Here is a 24,292-nt window from a genome sequence, read left to right on the forward strand (position 1 = left end):
ATTAAAGTTCAAAAGCAGGCAAAGTCAATCTATGGCAACCAAGGTCTTCACAGTGCTACTTGCAGAGAGGGACCCCTGCAGACACGGGCAATGCTCTGCACCCTAACCTGGACAAAAGAGCTCAACAGGCTGCTCACTTACAAACTGGGCACTTCTGTGAGTACAAAATACATCCCAGTTAAAACTACGTTATCCTAACATTAATTTCTTAGGATAAATTTCAAAAAGGAAAATCATGAGACCTAAAATTACGAACATTTTTAAGGATCTTGGTGTCTGCTTCCAAACTGCTTTCTAGAAAAACTGTCCTAGCTGACAGCACTAACTTTTTGCCAGTCTCAAAGTTGAAAATATTACTTCACTATTCTCTCAATTGGTGATTCTTACTAGTAAGCTTAGAACAACAACAAAAAAATTCTTTTTAGCATGACTAATGCAGAGATAATTCACATTTATATGTTACTCTTTTATTTATCTATAACTTCATGATTAAGAATAGCAATCTTCTTACAGTTCCTCCAAATGTATTTTCTGTTTTTGACTTATGTTTCACTTTTTCTTGAACAGAGTTTTGAAGTGTTAAAGTCAAATCTGTTCACCACTTCCTTTGTCTTCTATTTTACTTCTTCTGTTTCATACTGTTCTTGCTCATCTAGAAATTAAGTATTTACCACTTTTTCTTCTTTTTTGAATCGTTCTAGATTTTATATTCAACTCTTTTTTTTGCCTTTATCAGATATTTACTGTATACCAATATGCTACACATACATTACTTCATCTGAAGTCACTATTTACAATATACAGTTCACTGAGATGGTTATTAGTGTCTCTTTTTAGAGACAAGGAAAGTGAAATTTTGATGGATTTAGTAACTAGAGCAAAGTCACAGGGTGATTAACAAGTAGAGTTGAAGTTTCAAAACAGATTTCTGAGTTCCTTCGCCCATTTTCCTAGTGACACCTCACCTACTATGTGTAAATTCTCTAATATACTGTGTGTCCTAGTTGGATATATTCAACTCTTAAATACAGCTAGACCTTATGTTGGTAACGTATGTTACACGGTGAAGAAAAAGATCTAACCTTTACACATTTCCCAACTTCATTTCTTAAGTGATTTGCTCTTCCCCATCAATTTGTCATGTTTTATGTGTCTACTTTGCTTAAACTAATCTGATGCTTTTTGAACACCTTTGTTTTAATTACTGCATCATTATAAAATGTTCACACATCATTATAAAATCTGATTCTTTCAATATTTTCTTACAATTCTTAAAACTTACAATTAAAATTTAGGATCACTTTAAATTTTATCTCCATTCCAATTTTCTGATTCCATGGCTATTCCGATGGGACTGCAGTGAGCTGCAGCTGTCCTGAACTCTCCATGCAGGAACACAATATGCCTCAGGTTTTCATTTGTTCGTATTTAGCAATAAAGCTTTATACTTTCCTTGTCAGTTTATGCACTTTCTTGTTAAAATTTCAACTTTTACATCGACTATCTCTTATTTAAACATAAAAGTAAGGTACTAATGATCTACTCTCGATGAATTATATAAAATTTCAGTTGTCTAATATAGAAAAACCAAGAAAGAAGAGTGCTGAAAAATCAAGGAGGAAGAAAAGGAAAGAAAATGTCAGGAAATAAGCTGGGAAATGGTCAACACTCATATTACCTCAGAGCATGGAGGGGGCAGATGTAGTGAAGGAATGTTAAACTTAGGCGGTAAATGAGACAAGCTAGGGCTGACTCTGCACTTTGTACTATGCCACTTCACTTGCTGAATTATATCCTCCAAATAATAAAAAACTTCAAGTCAACCAGAAGAAAAGATATGTGACAATTCCCCTAAAATACGGAACAACGTAGATGGTTCACCCATGTGGAATCTTCTGTTAAGAAGAGAAATGTTAAAACTAATTAAACAGAAACAGTGAAAGAAATATTTCTAAGTAACCCAGAGATGGGTAAGGTACCTTGCCACCTTGCTTTTATTGCCAGAATTCTAGTATACTGCTCAATGTTGCCTACCAGAGGTTGCTCCAGAATTGCTTCAGCTGCTTAAAGGACACCAGAAACGAAAAATCAGAGAGGTAAAAAGTAAAAATACAGTAAACGAAAATTTTCACTGGAAAATTCTGAAATAAAAGGGTTTTCTTTGACTTTTCTTAAGATCATCGTTAGTATTAAAGAAAATTATCATTACTTACTAGATTTGCTAAATCCAGAAATACACTCTTCCAAAAATTCTAATGTGAGGTGTGGCTCATTGGCTGCCAGTGTCTTACTAATAGAGACAATAAAGAGGGTGTTGTTGGCAGGGATACATAAACCTGATGTCTCTAGTAACTGGCCCTCGATTTTTAAATTAAAGGTACAAGTTAAGGCACACAGAAGATTATAGGCAGCTGACCTAGGAGAAAACACAAATTAAGTTGTTTTAAAACTTATTTTTTCCTTATAATTCCCCCACTTTTTCAAAACATACAGCTTATGATTTTATTGCAAACCATGACCAGTTATTTTCAAATTTCAAAATCAAAGATAGAATGTTATGATTCTATAAGAGAACAAAACAAAAATCCTTTGATTGTGTAAGGATTTTTTAAAAATGGAGATTCTTGTTGAGGTTCCTAAGACAGGTGGCTCCAGGCCTTCCTAAAGACTTCTCATGAAGACATCAACTGTGACAGTAGGCCAATGCATGGGAAAGAAGTCAGAAGCCGGCATGTCATCGACGCTGTCACTGCAGCCTCTGATCCCTCTCCATTCACATGGAGTCATTACAGGAACCGTAAGAAAAGAAAAAAACAGAATGGCCCCATGCCTTTAAAATATTAAAATATTTGGTCTTCAATATCTTCCTGGGCGTCCCACAAGTTACCCTACACAGCAGAGGTCAAAACCAGAATTAACTTAATTAATGAAGTTAAATAATAAATAATTAAAAAAAAAAACCAGAATTAACTTATAATTACGTCTTCCCATTTTTCCTGCTATGATTTCATTTCTACATATCCAACCACTACAAGCAAAACACTGTAATATTCAAGTTCCATTACATAACAAAATTCACTGGCAAATACCTGGAAATATGTTTAACAATCTAGGAGACAGTTAAAACATTTACAGTCGATTCTGACATTAATTTTTTTCTTTCATTTAACAAAAGAAACAGTTCATTTAGCATTTTTCAAGTTTTCCTTACCTCTGAACTTTGATTATGTTAATACATTTATTGAAGTCTGCCTAAAGCCGCTGTCCTGAGGTGGGCCTCGAGGCTGGTAGTTAAGATGTCAGGTAAAACATATGACCCCACTGGAGGGCCTGGGACTGATTCCTGGCTCTGCTTCACAACAGCACAGATTCTTCGAGGTAGACATGATGATGGCCCAAAGAACTGGGTTCTTGCCACCACATGGGAGACTGGGACTAAGTTCCCAACAACTTTCTCTGGCTGTAGTCCAGATCCAATTGTTGTGGATATGTGGAAGTAAGCCAGAAGATGGGATCTCTATGTCTCATATACAGTTTTTTGTAATTTATTTAAAAATTAAATAAAATAAAAAAACATTGACTTACTTCACTAGAAAAGAGCAGGGGGGGTTCATAGAAGCTAAGCATTTTTAGAAGGCTAGTAGTATTTTTGTATGAAGAACTTTAAATTAGAAATTAAAAGCAGGCTTACAATTTTATTTTCCTAAAATGACAATATTGTTATTACTAAGTTTATATGCTTTTTATTAACTCCTAGATACTCTCAAGCTATGCTTTCTTAACAACAACCTTTATTACCTATTATCAACAGCTATAAAAATTGGTTTTCTTCATTTAAGATTGGTGTCTTAGAACCTTTGAGATTCTGACAGCTAAATAGTCCCAGATCTTTGTGGATAATTTATGAGTGTGTGTGAACTCCACAAGGCCCATCTAGGTAAAGAAATCTTGTTGATTTTTTTTTTTAAATAAAAGGAGAATTTAGAATACTAAAAAGTCCAGTATTAAACTTGAACCCCAGGGAAGATTTTCTATGACTAAGAATTCATATCTGTAAAAATTCAAGGTTATTGAGACAGAATTATCCCAGTGTAAAAAGAAGGTGGAGGACCCCGTATGGTAGCCCAGTGATAAAGTCCTTGCCTCACATGTGCCAGGATCCCATAAGGTCACTGGTTCGTGTCCTGGCTGTTCTATTTTCCATCCAGCTCCCTGCTTGTGGCCTGGGAAAGCAGTGGAACAAGAACCAAAGCCTTGGGACCCTGCACCCGTGTGGGAGACCTGGAAGAAGCTTCTGGCTCCTGGCTTTGGATTGGGACCACTTGGAGAGTGAATCCGTGGATGGAAGATCTTCCTCTTTCTCTCTATGCTTCTGTTTGTATATCTGCTTTTCCAATAAAAATAAATAAATCTTTGAAAAAAAATAAAGTGGGTGGAAAATAGGGAAGGGTACAAACAGACAATGCCAGGAGGGCAGAAGGGGAAGAGGAAGCAAAAAAGTATCTGTTGAGTGCTTTGCTGATACACAAACTATTAAACCTTTACACGGTTATAAGGAAGGTATTGCTGCTTTTGTTTTATAAATCAGGGGACAAGAGCTCAGAGAACTTCAGTTTCTTGCCCAGCGTCCTACATATACAGAAAGTAACACATTTACATATAAACTAAACTGATTCCACAGACCACATGCATTCTGGTTTCTTGGTCCAATGATTAGTCCTTAACAAGACCAGTTACACTATGTTTAGATGACATCTGCATATGCTTAAGTATTTCAGGAATTCTATTTCAGTAACATATGTGGAAAGTATACATTAATGTTATCGTATGAGTATTAATCATTAGACCTCCCCTTGACAAACAATGATTATCTAATTTGACTGTCAGGAAATCTAACAATGACATTTAAACATAGGAAAACTAGTTAACTAGTTATAAATCTTAAGATTTATAAAAGGAGAAAATTTATGAGTAGGTTTAAAAAAAAAAAAAACAACTTTCTTTTTCGAAAAATCTGCTGTTGTCTGAAAAGTTTTTGGAGAAAAGGCATGTCCTGGTTTAGAGTGAATCACCCTCATTCAGAATTCCACAGTTTAAATTTGATGAGGTCACGCTGGTTACCCAACATAGCATGCTTTCCAATTTACAGTATTAAGGAGAGACTGTCTTATAGGCTGATTGAGTGGTCTCATTTTAGAAGCAAAAGACACTAGATTAAGTTTAAGTAAATATTAAAACAAATAAACAAAACAAACCTACCGTAAACTAGGGTCTGAACTGCCTAAATTCAGCAATGCAATATTAAGCAGTGTCCCAGGGACATCTTTTGGTCGGATCTTGGTGTGCTGGGGGATGGAGTCAGGTTGTGAGAGCTCCCAGCGGGTCCGGATATGAATGATAGACTGGACGATGGCTTCACACTCCTGGTGCATGAAGGTGAGTGGTGTGCCCTGGTTTGCAATGGTTAAGGTGAACTGGTTCTCATCCACTAGGCAGATCTCTTCAATTTCCGAGGCATAATAGATATCATTCAGAAAGACCGACTGACCTAGGACTTTGGTTCTCTCAGCTGATGTTACTTGAACAGCAGTAGAACCAACCTGGAAAGTGGTGAGGGGTGAAGTGAAAAAGATTAAATTTAATTAAGTAGCATTTTTAAGAGGCTCCAAAAACCGATCAATGAACCAACCAACCAAAACCAACATTTGCTGTATTAGGAATTGTCATCACTCAAAGGGTTCCAAGCATTATTGTGATAAAGGTCCCCCAAAGACACAGAAAACATTTAACTTTGCTTTTAAAAAAGTCAAGAATCTGATACAAAAGTACTTATTTTATTCTGAAGGTTCATGTTCCTCATTCTGTAAAAAAAAAAGCACGTAATAATCAGAAGAATGCCCAACTAGGTGATTTCCCGTCTCCTCAGAGCCCTGCTGTTTGACTAACGTAAAAACTAGCTACCCTTTTCTGCAACACCTTGACTACAATCCAACCTAGCACAGAATGAAATATAAATGTCTCATTTTCCACAGATTCCCTAGGAAGAGGAAAACCTTGGTCTTTGATAAAGACAACTATGAAGACACTGAGGGGGCCTGGACATGGTCTGGTTAGACAGGAGAGGCAGTTAAGAAGAAGACAAAGACCACAATGTACCTTAATAGAAACTTTGGTGTCTTTGTGGGCCAGCTTGAGAGCATTGTGGAATACCTTGAGGTCCTCTTCTAAAGCCAAGGTGGCAGCAGGTAGTTTCTGCTGTTCATGCTCTATGTGCTCAGCCAGCTTTCCAGGACAATCTATGAAGATGAGTCTTTTACTACCTTTGAGCCCAGTGAGCAACCGCTCGTGATACTTGGTGTACTCCCTGACCCAGGAGTTGCAGTTATAGACATAGACTGCAGAGACATTGTCATAAGCAAAGCCAGGAAACACAACGAACCACTTGGAGAGAAAGTCTGTTTTAAAACGATTGCTGGGTCCAGTATGCGTAAGGTCCACTACAATTTCATATGGCTTTGCATAATATGGCTTTAATGTCAGCAAGACGTGGTATATCAGCAAATCACCGTTGATTTGGCCAGTTTTGAACCTAAGGAAGATAACAAAAAAGACAGATGGTAACAGTTCTAACTAAATATAGATTTTACTAATCTACTTTATAATCAATCTATTAGAAAGAATAATACAAAACAATTATTCAAAGTCTGGACTCAGTTCTCAATTTTTCTGCAGCCATGGAGAAATAAGGTTAAAGTAAAAGGGGAAGAAAAAAAAAAACACAGTGTAAAAATTTTGCATTGTATCACAATAAAACCTCTGTCCAACAGTCAAGAAAGGAGGAAGGCAGTGAGCGCTGCACTGCTGGTTGTCTCCAGGCCCGTCAATTTCACAAAAACAGCGTGGGTAGGACTGACCTGTCAGGAGCCCTGTAACAACTCCAGCCATTCTATCTGTCCCATCTTGAATACAGATTGTTTCAGCAATGAATACCTGAGTGAAATCAGTATAACTAGGATAAACAGGCCCAATTCAGCTCAAATTGCTAGGATTTGAAACTTTTTGCTTTCCTGGAATTTATATAGAAGAAAATATCCAACTTTTGGAGTTGTTACCTCAGATTTTGGCTACAAAGGAAAAGCCTGCCCAAAAATTGGAGAGAGAGAGAGCTGAGAAATGAAGAGAGAAATTGGGGTCCTGGTCATAGAACATGAATCCTGGACAAAGTCTCCTCTAAGATCAAGTTTATCCTTACACTATTAACTTGTGTAAGTTAATAAATGCCATGTTTTGATTCAGCTGTACTATTAGGTCATATGCTGCTTAAAATTGAAGCAATGCTAATCAGTATAAACAGTCATATTGAAGTCCGTTGTAGAATTCTGAAGAACATGGTATAAGAATTGATTTGAGAGACAGAGGAGAAAGAGGAAGAGAGAATATTATCCATCCACTGTTTCACTTCTCTAGCGAGAAACTCTATCCTGGTCATCCACCTGGGGTGGGGGCCCACTATATGCAGAGTGAGCATGCACACACTGCACCATGCTGGGGGCATTTTCTGTTCCATACATTTACTAGATCCTTCCTCACACCAATGCAGTTCCATAGTTTAAAATATCAGTAGTTATGTGTATCCCTCTATTAGCTGACCAATAACCCAAGGACTCCAAATCACATTTTAAAACAAGTCTGCAAGATGCAAATAAAATTTCTGGAGAGGATTTTCATGTTTCAGGGGTGATGACATTTTACCGCTTTTGAGTAAAACCAATATATTATCCAAAAAAACCTATGGTGGGCATCCGGGATGAACACTAAGTAAAAAAGCAGTAAGTAGAAACCCTCCCAGCTCTGGAGGCGGGGATCTGCTCAACAAAGCTCCCAGTCATGCCAGAGGCCAACTAGTCTAGTTGGGAGCTTTTTTTCTTTCTTTCTTTTTTTTTTTTCTGTGACATGTGCTTTAGTTGGAGGGGAAAGGAAATGTGTCATCTGTGGTTTGGTTTTAAAAGTGGAAAGCTAGCTGTACATATCCTTTTCTCACTGCAGATTTAGGATTCATATTCTTCAAGTCCATTCTGTTTTAAATGAGAAAAGAAGAAGAGAAGTCGTTTACTAAAATTACGTTTTAACCAGATTTTGACCAAGCACTTTGTAAGGTACGTCATACATACAGTTTTTCTTATGCCTTTTCACTTCTAACTTTGTACAATTAGTATTCAAGGAAGTGCTTTCGGAGTGTGTAAGACTCTCACTAACAAAGCAGATTCATGAGTGACTAAAAATGTATGCTGTTATTTTTGTCTGTCTTATTATGTAAAATTTAAGTTAGAAAGCAAAGGCCACTAAACATGGAATTTTAAATTAGCAAAATGATGGATTAAAGTTTGGATGTCACAGGTAAACTGAGAAGCTTATTACAAACTAGTTATAGAATAAATTCATTGCTAATGCTTACATATTATAAATTTACTAGAAATGCTCAGAAACAAAAAATATTGTCACAATCTGGTATCAATGGCATGAATTAGACATAGACAGAGTCATCAATTCTCAGGCATTTACAGGGCTAAGAGAAAAATCTCATTTTGTCAACAGTTGTTTATTTGGGCGTGGTAGTCCATCTGGCTAAAGACAATCAACAGCGGGCCTATTATCTGTGTTGCAGTCAGCACTGTCAGAAAATGTACGAGCACTAAGATGTGTACTACACAGCAAAGGAACTCATGTGACAAGAATAACGCAGCTCACCATCCAAAACACAATTCCAGTAAAGAAGGGAAAATTATTTTAATCAAGGAATCATGAAATATTGACAGACTTATGCCACTCAACTTAAAAATCAAAGCTGAACACTACAATACAAAAGTTGGTGTACTGCATATTCAACTGTGTATTCAAGGTCACCATCCAAAAAGTAATCTCATCCCTAGAACATTTAATAAAGGTTTTTTCCTGCCTATCATCATAGGGATAATATGAAATGTAAATATGAAATAGTTTTAAAGGTTAGTTTCCAATTAGCTCTGTCCATTATGCATTGCTTTTGTTTGTATAACTCAACATATCACATTTATATTCAACTTCTGTGTTTCAACACAGGCACTATCCAGTGACATTAAAAACCACTCCTTACTAAGGTTTGATCTGTAAAGTATGCCTGGCACTGGCATCTGTGTTACTGGAGTATGGGTTAGAAGGGTGAGTTGTTGGGCATATTCCAGAACTGTGGGGCTGGAGTCCACACCTAAACTAAGAGATGCTTATGCACATTCAAGTTTGAGAAGGTCAGCTAAATGTTTTTGATGTGAAGTTCCCTCAAATAAATGCTAACAACGAAACTCTCTTCACGTATTATTATAGGATAGTTCAATAATGCTGGTAAATTCTCCTTGTTAAGTCAGAGATAACTAGAACATAAATACTGGTTCTACTGAAAATTTTGTCTAACAGCAGACAATAAGAATTAAGAGGAGAACTTGCCTCCTTGTTATGTTGGCTCAGAGCCCCAAATGAATCCCAACTTTTTCAACTACATATGAAGATACTTACTATCTGCCACTTCTTTCTAACACCTCAAGATCCTGATGTTTTCTTCCTATTTTGTTGTATAATTTGCTTTGTGGAATCATACATTAATATCAGAAAAAAGTTACACAGAAACAATAACTTAAAAAAACCATTAGCTTTCTGAACTTATTAGATTTAGAAGAAATCTGCTTCTTTTTATCTGCTGTGCCAGATTTTAAGGTCAAGAGAACAAGTAAGGCTTCCCTTTCAGAAAAATCATAGTGAATGAGGAGAAACAGGCAAAAGGAAGGAATTAGCACCATATACTGATTTCACAAATATCACCTCTAAGGATGTTGCATCCTAAGCTTCAAAATTAACACTAAAAAAAAAAAAAAAAACCTATTTGAAGTTCATTTTCTTTTGGCTGTTATGAAAATTCACTGTTTCCCACTAAAAAGAAATAAACCAAAAATCCTACTTGCATTTTCTTTTCATATATGAAACAAAACTCTCAAGAGCACATTTCTTTTTTACCCTAAAGAGTCATGACTTGTTGGCTGGAGGGTGAGGAGTTCTGCAAAACTAATCCTTAATTTTTTTTTCTTAAAAAGAGGAATCAAGAAGTAAAAGCAGAAGTTGCCAACTCAAAGCTGAAGTCTGCAGCACACTTAAAATGGAGAAATTTGAAAAGCCAATTTATTCAGTTTAAAATGATTACTAGTTATTTGTAATGATAATTTCTAACATCTAAAAATATAACACAATAAAAATGCTTCTCTATACATAGTTTAAGAATAAAAACAAAAAAAGCTCAGGGGAGAAGGCACTCAGTAGTAAATGTTAGAACTCATCTGTCTTCCGGAAATCATTATCCAAACTTAAAATAACAAATTATATTGTTCCCCCAACAGCTTACCAATATACTCATGGACATGGGCCACGCGGGAGCACATTACCTGCATCTTGCCTTCCTAATGACAACAGTGTGTTCTTTGCTTCCTGGTACAAAAACAAACCACACCCATCTTCGGGCTAATGCTACTACCTGGGATTCTGTTACTCCAAACAGGGACAGAAACCACCATGAAAACATCAGCACAAGTCCTGTTACACGTGAAGAAAATTACAAAGAAAATTCTACAAATATACCTGCAGCAGCAACATCATCTCACAATGCATCTTTGACCCCTAAATCTGAACCGAAGCTATATGTAACTATTGTCAGGACCAAGCCAACAACACAGAGCACTGAAAACACAAGCAAAAGTCACGGCGAAATTGTCAAAAAGGATGTCTGTGAGGAAAACAACAACATGGCTGTGTTGATTTGCTTAATTATAATTGCAGTGCTTTTTCTTATCTGTACCCTTCTATTTCTGTCAACTGTGGTTCTGGCAAACAAAGTCTCATCTCTCAGACGATCAAAACAAGCAGGCAAGCGTCAGCCTAGAAGCAACGGTGATTTTCTGGCAAGCAGTGGCCTATGGCCTGCTGATTCAGACACTTGGAAAAGAGCAAAACAGGTCACAGGGCCCAACCTAATGATGCAATCTACTGGAATGCTCGCAACTACAATGGAAAGGAAAGATGAAGGAACTGAAAAACTTACTAACAGATGTTTCAGTGATGAAAGACATAGCTTAGCAATGAGAAGGGCTATGGAGCAAAAATGAAAGTAACTTGGCATTTAAAGCCGCTGGTCTATGATCTTACATTGGACATAGAATTTAGCATCAGATAGGTATAAAAAGGGAGACCTGTATCTGCTTATTTAATTTTTCCAACTGTGTATTTCTGTTTGACACTGAATATTTTAAAAAGCAAAACAAGCAAGGATTTGTGGGGAAGATTATAAAAGATTTTATAAGAAAATAAAAATAGCAAAGGTTAACAACATGAATATTCCCTATTCAGCAATGGTACTTAAGTGATCATTATCTGAAAAGAATTAAAGAGTTTTAGCATATCCTTAGAGCCAAGCTTATGCTTCAATATTTAGCAGAAATTACATTTCTAACGCACAGCTATACAATGTAATGATACCTCTTGGTTGCACGTGGCAGAATGCATACCAGTTCATCTATCAACACAGCTACTCTCAGGCAACATGCTTTCATCTTTACATTTGGTACACATATTTGTTTTTCACTATAAACATTAAATATTAATACTTTAATTTTGTATAATAAATTAAACCCAGATTGAAACTATGATCATGTATATCTGCATCTGCTTTACTATCTCAGAAACACATTATAAAGACCACGGAGAAATGAAGTACAACTAAAACAGCACTCACTCCCGCCAGCGCCCAAAGCTCACGGTTGCCATAGACCTGAATGTCGAAGATTAACCTCCAACATGCTTACCGGCACATTCACAAGTATCCAAAAGCTGATTAATGACTGGATTTCATGGATGCCAAGTGGCCTAGTTACTTGTCAATTTTATTTTTTCCCATCCAATGTGACATGAGCAAAGGAAAGGGGTGTGTACATGCTCATTTCCATGCATGTTTGTTAAAAGTCTGGAAAACTGGACATTCCAAATAATTCTTTGACTTAAAAAAAATTCAGCTTCAAGCAAAATAATAACTTCCACTTAAGTTAAAACCTTCATCCTCAATTACATATATTGCAAAAACTGGTTTGGGAGGCTTTCTAAATAGCTAATGAAAGTGAAAGAGAGCATATTAATAAAGGTCAGGCTACAGTTTAAAAAGTCTCATCTCTTATTGACATTTGTTTCGGTATTATGTAAAAAAAGATTCTAGGGGTAGGTGTAAAGCTTAGCAGTTTTGGTGCTGGCTAAAATGCCCGTCTTGTATCACAGAACCTGGGTTCATTTCTGGGCTCCTGACTCCAGCTCCCTGCCAGGCTTAATTCCCACTCTCCCCACCGTGAGCACCAGCAGATGGGAGCTCTTTCTGTCTGCCTTTCAAAAAAACTAAAAAGTGGAAAAATGGGAAGGAAGGATAAGTTTATTTTTTAAAAAGGGGAAAAGATTTCACAAACTCCCACATCTGACTCAGTAGGGATAAGATGAGTCCCTACTCCTGGTTTCAATCTTCTGCTGGGCCAAGCAGGCCAGCCTGGGCCACATGGGCATTTGGGAGAGTAAATCAGCAGATAGGAAGTGTGTGTGTGAGTGAATTAACTTTTTTTGTAGAAAAAAAATGGAAATAAAAATGATAAGTTTATTTTAAAACTTTGTATTCCCCACGCCCCCTCCAAGGCCAGTGATTCTCATCCTGGCCACATGGCAGAATCACCTGTCAAAGACATCAATACCCAATTCCCACAGCTTCCATCTGACTCAACTGGAATAAGGTGAGCTCCAGGTACTGGCAATTATTACGCAACTTGCTAAGCGACATTGATTTTGTTCATAAATCCATTTCTTACAAGTACCATGGCTCCAAACAGCTAGGCTATATCTCAAATTGAGAGGAAAAAGCATTAGTATTGTACCCAAGTTATTACCAATTTGAAAAACAACCCACTGCAAGTAAAGCTAAACGTCAACAAAGTAAAAAAGAAAGCATGGGACTATATCATGCCAATCACGGGGACATCAGGTTATCATTTAAGAGTGAAATGGCCCAGATTAGAAGGAGAACTGGGCAGAGTTCTCTCTCTGAAAATTAAGGTTTTTAGAGTATGTACCAGAATACAGTGCTAACACAAAGCCCTCTCTTAAACCAAGTGCCAGAAATGAAAATAAAATAGCATCTTTGTGAAAATAATAAATCAAGCAGGAAACTACTTTCCTCTTCAACATTGTTGGTCAAATCAACAGAAAGCTATTATGCACTTCAAGAATATTTGAAAGTCATCACACACTCCAGGCTACTCAGTACCGAACCTCAGCAGGATATCATCCAACAGCAGTTCAGGCACTTAGAATAGTGCTTACTTTCCAAACTTGGTAGGAAAGATGGTAGGTAAGATGGCTTTATGTTTCAAACTTACACACTATTTATTTATTAATAAAAACATAGCTACCTATGAACATTATGGTTCACTACTTAATTATGAACTTAAAATGTACAGGGATTGGTGCTGTGGCATAGAGGGTAAAGTTGGTGCCAGCATAACTGGCATCATGTGCGGGTGCTGGTCTGAATGCTGGCTGTTTCACTTTGGGTCCAGCTCCCTGCTTATGTACCTGGGGAAGCTAGGGAAAAAGGTTCAAATACTTGGCCACTGTACCCACATGGCAAATCTGGAAGAGGCTCCTAGCTCCAGCTGTTGTAGCCATTTGGGGAGGAAACCAGACAGAATAACTACTTTCTCTTCATCTCTCCCTCTTTGTCTCTACAACTCTATCTTCCAAAGAAAGAAATAAAACTGTCTTTTTAAAGCTACATATAGCATTTTGATTTTACTCTGCCATTTATTTTGTACCCAGTTATAAGGACCATGAAATCTGTGCTTCTATGCTGGAACCAGTGGCAACAGCATATAGATTATCAGACCTACTATCACAGCATGAGCTAAGGCATTTGGCATTTATTTCATCTGATAATAAATTTACAAATTAGGAATTATGAAAGATGTTGGAAGATGATTTGGCCAAAGAAATTTATACTCACATGGACTCTTTACAGTAAGTATACTTTGCTTATTTTAAAAATGATTTCCAATTTTTTAAATTTTCCCCTAAGAACAATCTATCTGAACTAAAAAAAAAAAAATTAAGCATTTGATCCAAATACTTTCCTATTTTTTTTTTAAAAAGATTTATTTCTATTTGAAAGGCAGATTACAGAGCAAGGGGGGAGAGAGAGAGAGAGAGAGAGAGAGAGAGAGAGAGAGAGAGAGATCATCCATTCACTGGTTCACTCCCCAAATGGCCACAACAGCTGAAACTGGGATTGTTTGAAATCGGGAGCCTGGAGTTTGGGTTCATGGGCCCAAGGACTTAGCCATTCTTTGCTGCCTTCCAGCATACTAGCAGAGAGCTAGCAGAAATACAGGAGCTAGAACCTGAACTGGCACCCATGAGGGATGCCAGCACTGCAGATGAAACCTTAACCTACTATAGTACTGTGTAAACCCAAATTTCATTACACTGTTAGCTGGGTTTTCCTATATTTCAGATGGGGAAATTACATTAACATTTGCTGGTTACTTAAAAGTATTTATACTTATTATGTTGTTTAATCCTTATAATGGTCCAATAAGGGAAGCATTCCTTCTAAAGAGGAACTGGTAACTCAGAGGAATAGTGACAGACACAACATTCACTCCTTGCAGAAAGAAATCTCACTTTGGGAACAAGCCAACCAGTGGCTTTCCCTTAGACCACATAATTTTCTCCTTGGAACTTTATTCTAACTATTTAAAAGACTTAAATACATTATTAGAGAGTTTTAAATGTCTATTTATAAACATTCATCAACAGCACTCAAATCATCTAGCTCCAATTTGTGTGTCAAAGTAACTTCCGTTAAAGCAATACTTTTCTTAGTCATTTTGTGGCTTTTTGCACTTCCGGAATCAGCTATTGATAAACTTCCTCTTTTTCTATAGAAACCAGTTTAGTTTGCTGGAGGGCCATTTTTAATCTGAAGTGAACCACCCCTTTTGCTTTCTTAGCAAATCACCAAAATGTCCAGCTAGATCAAGAATTTAGCATCCTGCAAAAGAAGTTAACAGCTGAGGTAAGAAAAATTTCAGACAAGTAATTTGGTTCGATATTTGCATTATATAAAATTTGTTTTAAAAATTAAAAAGCCGTTAGTGTCCTAAATTTAACTTCATTCAAGGCTGAGAGCTTATAGCTGTCTCTAACAGATTTTTCTCATTTTATTATATGGGATTAAAAAAAAATTCAGTACTTAGCTTGCCTTCAAGAAAGATTTTGTTTGCGTAATATATGTCCTTTTAAACTTATTCAGTCATGTTTGTTAACCTTAGTTTTATACCAAAAACAAAACAAAACAAAACAAAACAAAACAAAAAAACAAAAAAACTATAGCCCTGGTAAAGTGGGAAATAAAACTTGATTCCATAGCTAACCTTGAAAAGACTGATACTTGCTTTTCATAAATTTTCTCTATATATAGTATAATCCATAGGTAAGTTATTTTTATTTCAATTTCCTTTTACATTCCATAATCACCTTTCTTAGATATCTTTACCTCCATTTTATTTAAAAGAAATTATATGAGATATCCAATGATTACTATGTTTTATTTTTACAAACAGAATTTTATATTTAATGATTGTGTAAAAATGTAACGTTTTACAAGTTCACTAAGGGAAGGAAGTTATATTCAGGCATGCATTCACATTATCTACTTTTTACATCACACATTGTTTTTAAAAAGATTTCTTTGAGGCAGATGGCTGACACACACACAGAGAAAGAACATGTACTCTCATCTACTGGCTCGTTCCCAAAGTAGAGACAGACCAGATCAGGGCCAGAGACAGGAGCGGGGAAACTCAATCCAGCTCTTCCCCATGGTGGGCAGGAACCCAGTTACTTGGCTATAATGTCAATGAATAAATTTACAGCGAATGATTTCCAATTTCAATACTTCAAAAATAGTTGTGATTTTTTTCTTACGTAAGCCCATTATGGATTTTTTTCTAGTTATTACAGAAGTTTGAAAATAATTTCTATCTCTTTTTTGATAAGATATGTCTATACATTTTTAAAGTCTTTAAGCTTAAAGTTTAATAGTGTCTGTTTTCAACTGCTTGTCACATAATTCTACTTAAACTGATCAAATCTGAGTAAGTTTGAAAGTATTAAATACAAATATAATGCCTTTCAATACACAATCATCTGAAATCATCACAAATTTTCAGTAAATTTACTAAATATGGTATCTTACAAATGAATCATTCAAATCTCCCACAACTGTTATCATAGAAGCACAGAACTAAAATGGATCTTATATTTCTTTTCCTATGTTTTATGCAAACTTAGCACCCAAAGTTATTTCCATATTTGTTTTTAGGCAGCTGACATTCTCCTTTCTTCGCAAGAGTTCTACTTCATAATTTTGTTATAAAAAACAGTGCATCATATGTAACAAATAGAAGGCAAATGCACCAGACTGGCATAGTTTCTGTAAGTGTCCGCAACTCAGAGCTGTGACATTTTACCAAGTTACTCTATTTATTTCCATTTCCTTATCTGTAAAAAAAAAAAATACCACTACCAAGCACTTCTGAGCCTCTGATAAGGGTCCTATTATTAAGGAAATAGTCATTAAATACTGACTAATCAAGTGTTTCCTTTTAAGGTCAATTTCTTTTTTGATTTTCATGACACACAACTGCAATTTTCCATGTTTTGTGGTAGAGCATGACTAGTCGGAGATCATATCATCACTAAATTTTAATCTATTTTCCTCATAAGTAATTAATATATGAAAATAACAAGAAAACAAATTTGTTCTAAGATCTATTTTTATTTTTATTGGAAAATCAGATATACAGAGAGGAGAGACAGAGGAAGACTTTCTGTCCAATTATTCACTCCCCAAGTGACGGCAGTGGTCAGAGCTGCACTGATCCAAAGCCAGACGTCAGGAACTTCTGGGTTTCCCGTGTGGGTACAGGGTCCCAAGGCTTTGGCCTGTCCTTTCCCAGGCTACAAGCTGGGACTGCTTTCCGAGGCCACGATCAGGGAGCTGGATGGGAACTGGGGCTGCTGGGATTAGAACTGGCGCCCATATGGGATCCTGGCACGTGCAAGGCAAGGACTTTAGCCTCTAGGCTATGGTGCCAGGCCTGAGAACACAGATTTTTTTAATATGCTATTTACACTTGCCTTTTTGTATGGAGTATATTCTCTAAATTTCTGATTCTCTTTAAAAGATAACATTTCTTAGCATATGTAACTTAGTAACATCAGTTTTATTTTTAAGATTATATTTATTTACTTAGTTTGTTTGAGAGGTAGAGAGAGAGAGAGAAACATGTCTCCAATCCACTGGCGCACTCTACCCAAATGTCTATAACTATAAAGTCTTGGCTAGGTGAAGGCCAAGGACCCAACTACCTCCCAGGGTTTGCATCAGTAAGCAGCTGGAATGGACACCATGGACAAAACTGGAACTCAGGCAATCTGATATGGGATGTAGGCACCTCAAGCAGCGGTTTAGCCACTGTGCCCAACACCTGCTGGCTAATACCAGTTTTAAATGCTGCACCTTTATATAGTTCTACATCATGAAAACATGTCTAATACATGGAGACTCATGCTTCATTTCAACTACGTTTAAAATGTCAGTTTAAAACAGCTTTTTTTAAAAAAAAAATCAAATATTTAGTAAAGCAAAGGGCTAGAATCACAGATTTGTCAGTCTCAAATAATGAGTAAAGCATTGCCTTAGCAGGGTTGACACATCTCCTTTCTTCACCTCATAATTTGATGTGCCTGAACCGCAGACTATGATTTCTAGAAAAACCCTTTGAGCAATGTGCACCAGTCCTTCGTGTCAACCAGCAGGCATGCCTCTGGGCAGTGCAGTGAGGGGCTAGGGGAAGAGGGAGGCTGCGGGATCTTAATTATCCTTCCAGCCGACAAGACAGTCTGAAGTGAAAGACAAGTGAGGCTGAGAGGGCTCTTCCTTTGAGTCCTCCATCTTGGAACCAGAGCCCTCTGCCGGCTTCCGGCACCCACACAGGCCAGGGACAGCAAGCAGCAGGCTATACTACTTCTCACCCACTTCAATCTTCTCCCCCAGTGTCTTTGTTCTACCCACTTGAACCTTCTTTCCTAACTTGTTACTGAAAACAGAACTGTATTTCCTGTATCTGCTAACTTTTCATCTTCTGAATACTTTTGCTACTCAACTGCTCTTCCCTTTTTCCATAGTTACTGCTTCCTGAAATGTTTTCTCTCCTGTGCTTTTTAAAAAAATGTCTTTGTATTGCTTTTTCAAAATTTTATTTCAAATTTTCTTCTCCTTTTAATTTCTCTACTACACATCCTTCTTTGTCATTACCTTCTTTCCCTCCGGGGAGCAGTTTTGTACTTCAGGTATATACCACTTACATTTTTTAAAAAAATGTATATTGTATGGGGCAGGCACAGTGGTTCAACAGGCTAATACTTCACCCTGTGGAACTATGGAATCATGGAACTATGATTACCTAAATGTGTTCCATCACAGCCAATATATAATCTAAAATGCCAACCTTTAAAAATATCTCTGTCAGTGCTAGCATTTTATATGGGTACTGGAGCATATCCTAGCCGCTCCACTTGAAATGTGGCTCTCTGGTTGCGTCCTGGGGAAGCATGGAGAATGGCCCATGTCCTTGGGGAACCCTGCAACTATGTGAGAGACATGGGAGAGGCTCCTGCTGTCAGCTTCAGATCAGCTCTGGCCATTACAGCCATTTGGGGAGTGAACCAGCAGATGGAACCTCTGTCTATCCTCTTCCTGCAAAACCTGCCTTTCAAATAAAAATAAATAAATCTCTTTAAAAATGCATGCCAAATAACTTTCTGTACCTAACACTGGCCTCACATCTTCCCAATACAAACTCATTTTCTTGCCACTGTAACCCCTATTTATTCCTCTTTTAAGTCTTGTTCCTTCTTTCCCATATTACTCTGAAGGGCTATAAACACATTCTAACACAAATTCTAGTACTCTGATAGGGGCAGATCCTAGAAGGGTAAAGGACTAACTGAAGGCTAAGTCAGAGAAGAATTTCATTTCAATATTACAGTGATCCTTAAATGACAAATGAGAATCTCATTTACTGGAGGGTCTACCAGCTTCCTACTGACCTAAGAGGACATGGGTCCATCAAAATAGAACTTAGAAACTAGACTGCTTGCTAATTACATTCCTGTTTGGGCTCTTTCCTTGCCTAATGCAGTTCTCAGCTAACTGAAAAGAGGAACCATATGGCTTCTTTATTTTAAGCAAAGTCACAAAAGAAAAAAACATTTTTGGCTGAAGATAATTCATGGCCCATATTTTCTGTTGCTTCAGCTGGTGCCTTTGAAAACATTTGAAAAATGGAACTCTGAAGAATAACATCTTGGGTCATTTTTAAGAACAGATGGTTGGTATGAAGTGCATGGACAATGATCCATGGCACAGGACTCAAGCCTCTACATCTATGTGAAAAGCTTCACTTTCCCCCAAATTTTGAACATTTAAACAGAGGGAAAAAAAAAATTTACTGACTGAGATTTCACTTTCTCTGCTTACACTCTGGCAGGAATATTAATAAAAAATGAAACAGAAAGAGAGGCAAAGAGCCAAACACAGTTCAATGGTTGCTCAGTGCCTATTACATCAAGAACTATGCTGCAGAGAAAACAGATATAAAAACACTGAGGCAGGGAGGGGTAGAGATGGTCCCGCCTAACAAATCCTTAGTCTGCCACTGATGTAACACTGTGCCAGCTGCTCAGCTCATTTGAATTTCCTCATAAAGTCACTTACAAGTAAAGTAAAGCACACAGAATACCCGAGACACTATACCACAAAGTATGTTCCAGATCAGTATTTTTCTTTTGTTTTTTTTTTACCACCTCCTTCAAAGTTCTTTATGATCTTGTTTGAGAGGATATGAATAATATAATGAAAATATGAACATCTAAGTAATAAAAAAAAATAAGCACACATATTAAAGGTAAGGAATCCTAAAGACAAAGAAGCATGGAGATTCAGTGAGTAGCCGCAGCTATGGGCCGGGTCAGTCACAGAGACATTGGTTTCAGAAGAGAATTTAAACTTCTGTCTGAAAGAGTCAGACATGCAGTCAGAAGGCAAAATAGGTGAGATATTGGGGGGGATACTCTACAAGTGTGAAGAAGACCATAATTAAAACTGTCTGCTTTGGAGTTAAAGGTGGGAATTTACGAAGTATGTAGGTGGGAAAGAGTAGGTATAACTTAGTGAGAGGTTCCGGTCCTAAGATGTGAGTCTTGATTGGATAACTCAAACCAGGAAGCACAAAGTTCAGTTCAGAAGTTTCAACAGCAGTGGGGCACTCACAAGCAAGCAAGTGATAACCCGACCAAGCATGCTTTCAGGATTGATTCATCACTAGTATACAGGAGAGTTCAAAGAATTATTTAAAAATTTAAGTTTGATGTATTAGAGTGAAAAAGACGACAAAATGTGAGTGGGAGAGGAAATCATATCCCTTTTTCTCCCAAAATAGGATTATCTATCATCACCACATACTAATTACAAGAGAAAAAAGCAAATGAAAACTTGAATATTCTGAGCACTCTGTTTATATTCAAAACCTTACTGTGCCTTGCAATAGGACATTAAATCTCTTGGATAAATCTATGAATCATACAAAAACTAGAGCTAATAATCATATATGCTAACATTTAACACTCAGATTTTTCTTTCCCTAATGTGAAGAAGCTCTTGTGAGTACTGTTATACAAAACCGTATATTACATGCAAGAGCTCACACTGTCTTTGCATAACTCATTGTAAAGGCAAGGCAACTGAGGACAGAGTAGACGGCAGACGGCTGCAGAAACAGAACTGGACCTCAACTCCTCAAGTTTCAGCTTCTACCCTAACCAGACCTCCAAACTTATTCACGTGCTTTATTGTCCTTGTCTGTATGTTGTCCCTCTTGGCTGGAATATTTATTTGATCAATTCGTTCTTACAGATATTTCAAGTGTCAGTTCACATTTCACTTCGCTGAGATACTTTCCCTAATTCATGGACTAGCTTGCTATTTCTGTGCATCTCCTGATAACTTTATCAAAAAACCCTGATCGTATTATTATAATTATTTTTTTTACCTGTTTCTTGTCATTGAAACCTGCAACACTTGAAGGCAGCAATCCTAAATGCAAGTATGTGTATACCTGTATCTAAGTATCTCTTCAGCTAAGACCAGAGTCCACCAGAAGGATGGTGTTAGCCAACAAATAACAGAAAGCAGCCAAAGGACTGACCTGACAAGCTTCAGAGATCAACCCAGGATTCTGAGATTGATCAGGCCTTTAGAAATATGAGATGCTCAAACATGGAAATTTTGTCAGTTGTTGAGAGTTTTGCACAAATTACTACTAGAACAGACTCTGTGTATAGGAAACTTCATTGTACCAAAAACGAGAACAGAGAAAGAAGCTGAGAAAGAAGTCCCCTTTGAGTTAAAAATGAAATCTACTTTAAATATATGCAATATGCTGATAGTGGGATGTATGCAACGATATGTCTACAATGACATCAACAAACAGAATCAGAACAAAGGAGATTTAGGAGAGTGTACAGGTTTGGGAACTATGGCAAAAAGCTGAGATGTAAAATCTTACTGAATCAGGAGCAAATAAAAGCAGATAAAAATGACAACTGAGTATCCATATTTAGAAGTTAGGAGGAACAGAGAAGCTAGTGAAAATAATATGAAAGAAAGACTGTATCACAATAAGCTACTAGAAGTTTTTTAAAGATTTATTTTATTTTTATTGCAAAGTCAGATATATACAGAGGAGGAGAGACAGACAGGAAGATCTTCCCTCCGATGATTCACTCCCCAAGTGACCGCAATGGCCGGTGTTATGCCGATCCAAAGCCAGGAGGCAGGAACCTCTTCCAGGTCTCCCACACGGGTGCAGGGTCCCAAGGCTTTGTGCTATCCTCGATTGTTTTCCCAGGCCACAAGCAGGGAGCTAGATGGGAAATGGAGCTGCCGGGATATGAACCGGTGCCCATATGGGATCCCAGCATGTTCAAGGTGAGGACTTTAGTTGCTGGGCCACACCACCGGGCCCAAGCTACTGGAATATTAGTGAAAGCAAACTCTATAGTGTTTAATTGTGGTTGAGGTTGGGGGTGAAAACAGAGAGAAGAGAAAAAGGATAACTAGATTGGGTAACGGATGGCCAGGGCACAAGCAATATAATTCTAGAGTAAAAGAAATACAGGCAGTGGATGGACCCAACTACAGAACCTGAAATTAAGATAACATTCCCAAGGATGTCAAAGTGCTCTGCGATGAGTTGGAGCATATTCGAGAGTAGTTTGCACTAGCTTACAGTATGGCCAATAAGTGAGGAATAACAAATATTAGTTAAGTACCAACCTATTTATGATAGGCTCTGTAATGAAAAATCAAATGTAATCAGATACCAAATTATATTTAATTGATTTTTCTTCTTTCTTTCATTATACAAGTGCTAGTAAGGAGGAAGATTCTGAAATGGATTCCAAATATTTCATCTTAACTTTGTTTTGTGGATTCCTGAACAATAATGCGTTTTCCTCAGAGACGAAGGCAAACACAACAAACAAATGGGTACAACCTACAACATCTAGCTCATCAATATCAAATATCTTGGCCAATTCTGAAAGTACAACAGAAAATCATTCGACTTTACCAACGGAATTCAACAACTTTTCTGCTGAACAAACACTGTTGCCATCCAAAGTCACTGGTGAAGAACCAACACCAGCTGCCCTAATCTCTTCTGCAAAACCTACAGCACAAAGTTCTGCCCGACCTCCACTTACATACAACACCATCAATCAAGCCACACCATCGACAGCCAACACCACCTCTGCACAAACAGCAGTATCTGAGTTCACCTCTGTTAGAAAACCACCAACACAATCTGTGCATGCCTCTCCTCGGCAAGCCTTATTGTCTGCGCACACCTCATCTTCAAAACCACTACCACCAACTACACATGATCTATCCACACAACTAACACCAAGTGTCCAAAATCCACCAAGGATTACACCAGGATTCACCTTTCATGCTACCACTAACAAAGAAACCTTACACAAGACCAATTCTAGTTCAACAGCTGCCATATTAATTGGTATAATTCTGACCTTTATGCTGATAGCAATAATTATCATTGTACTTTGGAAATGCATGAAAAAGCCAGTTTTAAATGATCAAAATTGGGCAGGTAGGTCTCCATTTGCTGATGGGGAAACACCCGATCTATGTATGGATAACATTAGACAGAATGAAGTAACCTCGAAACGTACATCGATTGCCTCACTCATAACTTGGAAACCGGGCAAAAGCACACTTTTAGCAGACAATTTAGAAATTAAGTTGTTTGAATCAAATGAAAACCTCGAGAATTCTAGTAACTCCAAAATAGACACAACAAAAGAGCACGTAAATGATGCTTCAGAGGACAGTGCTGACAGATCGACAATTGGCACTGCAGTTTCTTTATCGGATGATGCAGATCTGCCTCCACCACCTCCCTGTCTTGATTTGGAAGGACAGGAGATGAACCAATCTGTCACACCCATAATGACAACTGCACCTCCTCTTCCAGATGATTCTGATGTTTTCCCATCACCTGTGGACTGCCTCAATCAAACCTGTGAAGATCATAAACCTTCACCTCTTCCTGACTCACTCAACTTGCCCTTGCCACCAGATTTCATGCAAAGTCAAGATTTCAACAATGACAATCAATGTCAAGAGTACTCTATCCTTCTTGATTCCAATCAACACCTTAACGAATCCTTGCCACTGCCACCAGAAGAACTGTTCTAAGCACATATGTGCTTTTTAGTTGGTCGTCCACCCTTCTTACATGACTCCATTTTACATTTTTCTTTCACGTGATGAATTACATAAAATAGCAGCTAGCAACAAGTTTTGATTTTTTATTCAGGAACTACCTGAAATCTATTCAAACCTCATGTATATAGGAAGAAAGTTTTTTCAATAGTTATTTAACAATGACCTGTTTACTGGCTATAGTAAATAATGTCTCTAAAGGATAGTATATTATACATATGTGAATGGTATACATGTGAATAGCAATTTCAGAAGTAAGAATTT

The 24,292-nt window shown here is 37.3% G+C and overlaps 3 protein-coding genes across 6 annotated transcripts in view; 2 read left to right on the plus strand and 1 right to left on the minus strand.

The window, feature by feature from the left end:
* Positions 1-24,292, minus strand: part of NF1 (neurofibromin 1) — a 246,717-nt gene that overhangs the window by 43,412 nt on the left and 179,013 nt on the right. For all 3 annotated transcript variants that reach the window (XM_058675552.1, XM_004593895.4, XM_004593894.4), the window contains 3 exons: positions 6,157-6,589; positions 5,260-5,600; positions 2,214-2,416 (listed from right to left, as the gene is read on the minus strand). In XM_058675552.1, coding sequence (XP_058531535.1) covers positions 2,214-2,416; positions 5,260-5,600; positions 6,157-6,589 — 977 coding nt within the window. The remainder of the gene's footprint in view (positions 1-2,213; positions 2,417-5,259; positions 5,601-6,156; positions 6,590-24,292) is intronic.
* Positions 7,971-12,144, plus strand: EVI2A (ecotropic viral integration site 2A). Its single transcript, XM_012929473.3, has 2 exons — positions 7,971-8,156; positions 10,422-12,144. The coding sequence occupies exon 2, from the start codon at positions 10,437-10,439 to the stop codon at positions 11,181-11,183; it is 747 nt and encodes a 248-aa protein (XP_012784927.3). The 5' UTR covers positions 7,971-8,156; positions 10,422-10,436; the 3' UTR covers positions 11,184-12,144.
* EVI2B (ecotropic viral integration site 2B) lies at positions 15,032-24,103 on the plus strand. Of its 2 annotated transcripts, none has more exons than XM_004593893.2 (2): positions 15,032-15,175; positions 22,654-24,103. In XM_004593893.2, exon 2 carries the CDS (start codon positions 22,679-22,681, stop codon positions 23,999-24,001), a length of 1,323 nt encoding a protein of 440 aa, XP_004593950.2. In that variant the 5' UTR covers positions 15,032-15,175; positions 22,654-22,678; the 3' UTR covers positions 24,002-24,103. The 2 variants fall into 2 exon arrangements, with proteins under 2 accessions (XP_004593950.2, XP_058531537.1); XM_058675554.1 differs by lacking the exon at positions 15,032-15,175 and adding an exon at positions 15,571-15,592.

Source organism: Ochotona princeps, chromosome 17 (genome assembly GCF_030435755.1).
Source record: "Ochotona princeps isolate mOchPri1 chromosome 17, mOchPri1.hap1, whole genome shotgun sequence".
In the NCBI taxonomy this organism is placed as follows: Eukaryota; Metazoa; Chordata; class Mammalia; order Lagomorpha; family Ochotonidae; genus Ochotona; species Ochotona princeps.

Bases quoted from the DNA above. Each gene is read 5' to 3' on its own strand.
- EVI2A (XM_012929473.3), top strand. From the start codon at position 10,437: ATGGACATGGGCCACGCGGGAGCACATTACCTGCATCTTGCCTTCCTA.
- EVI2B (XM_004593893.2), top strand. From the start codon at position 22,679: ATGGATTCCAAATATTTCATCTTAACTTTGTTTTGTGGATTCCTGAAC.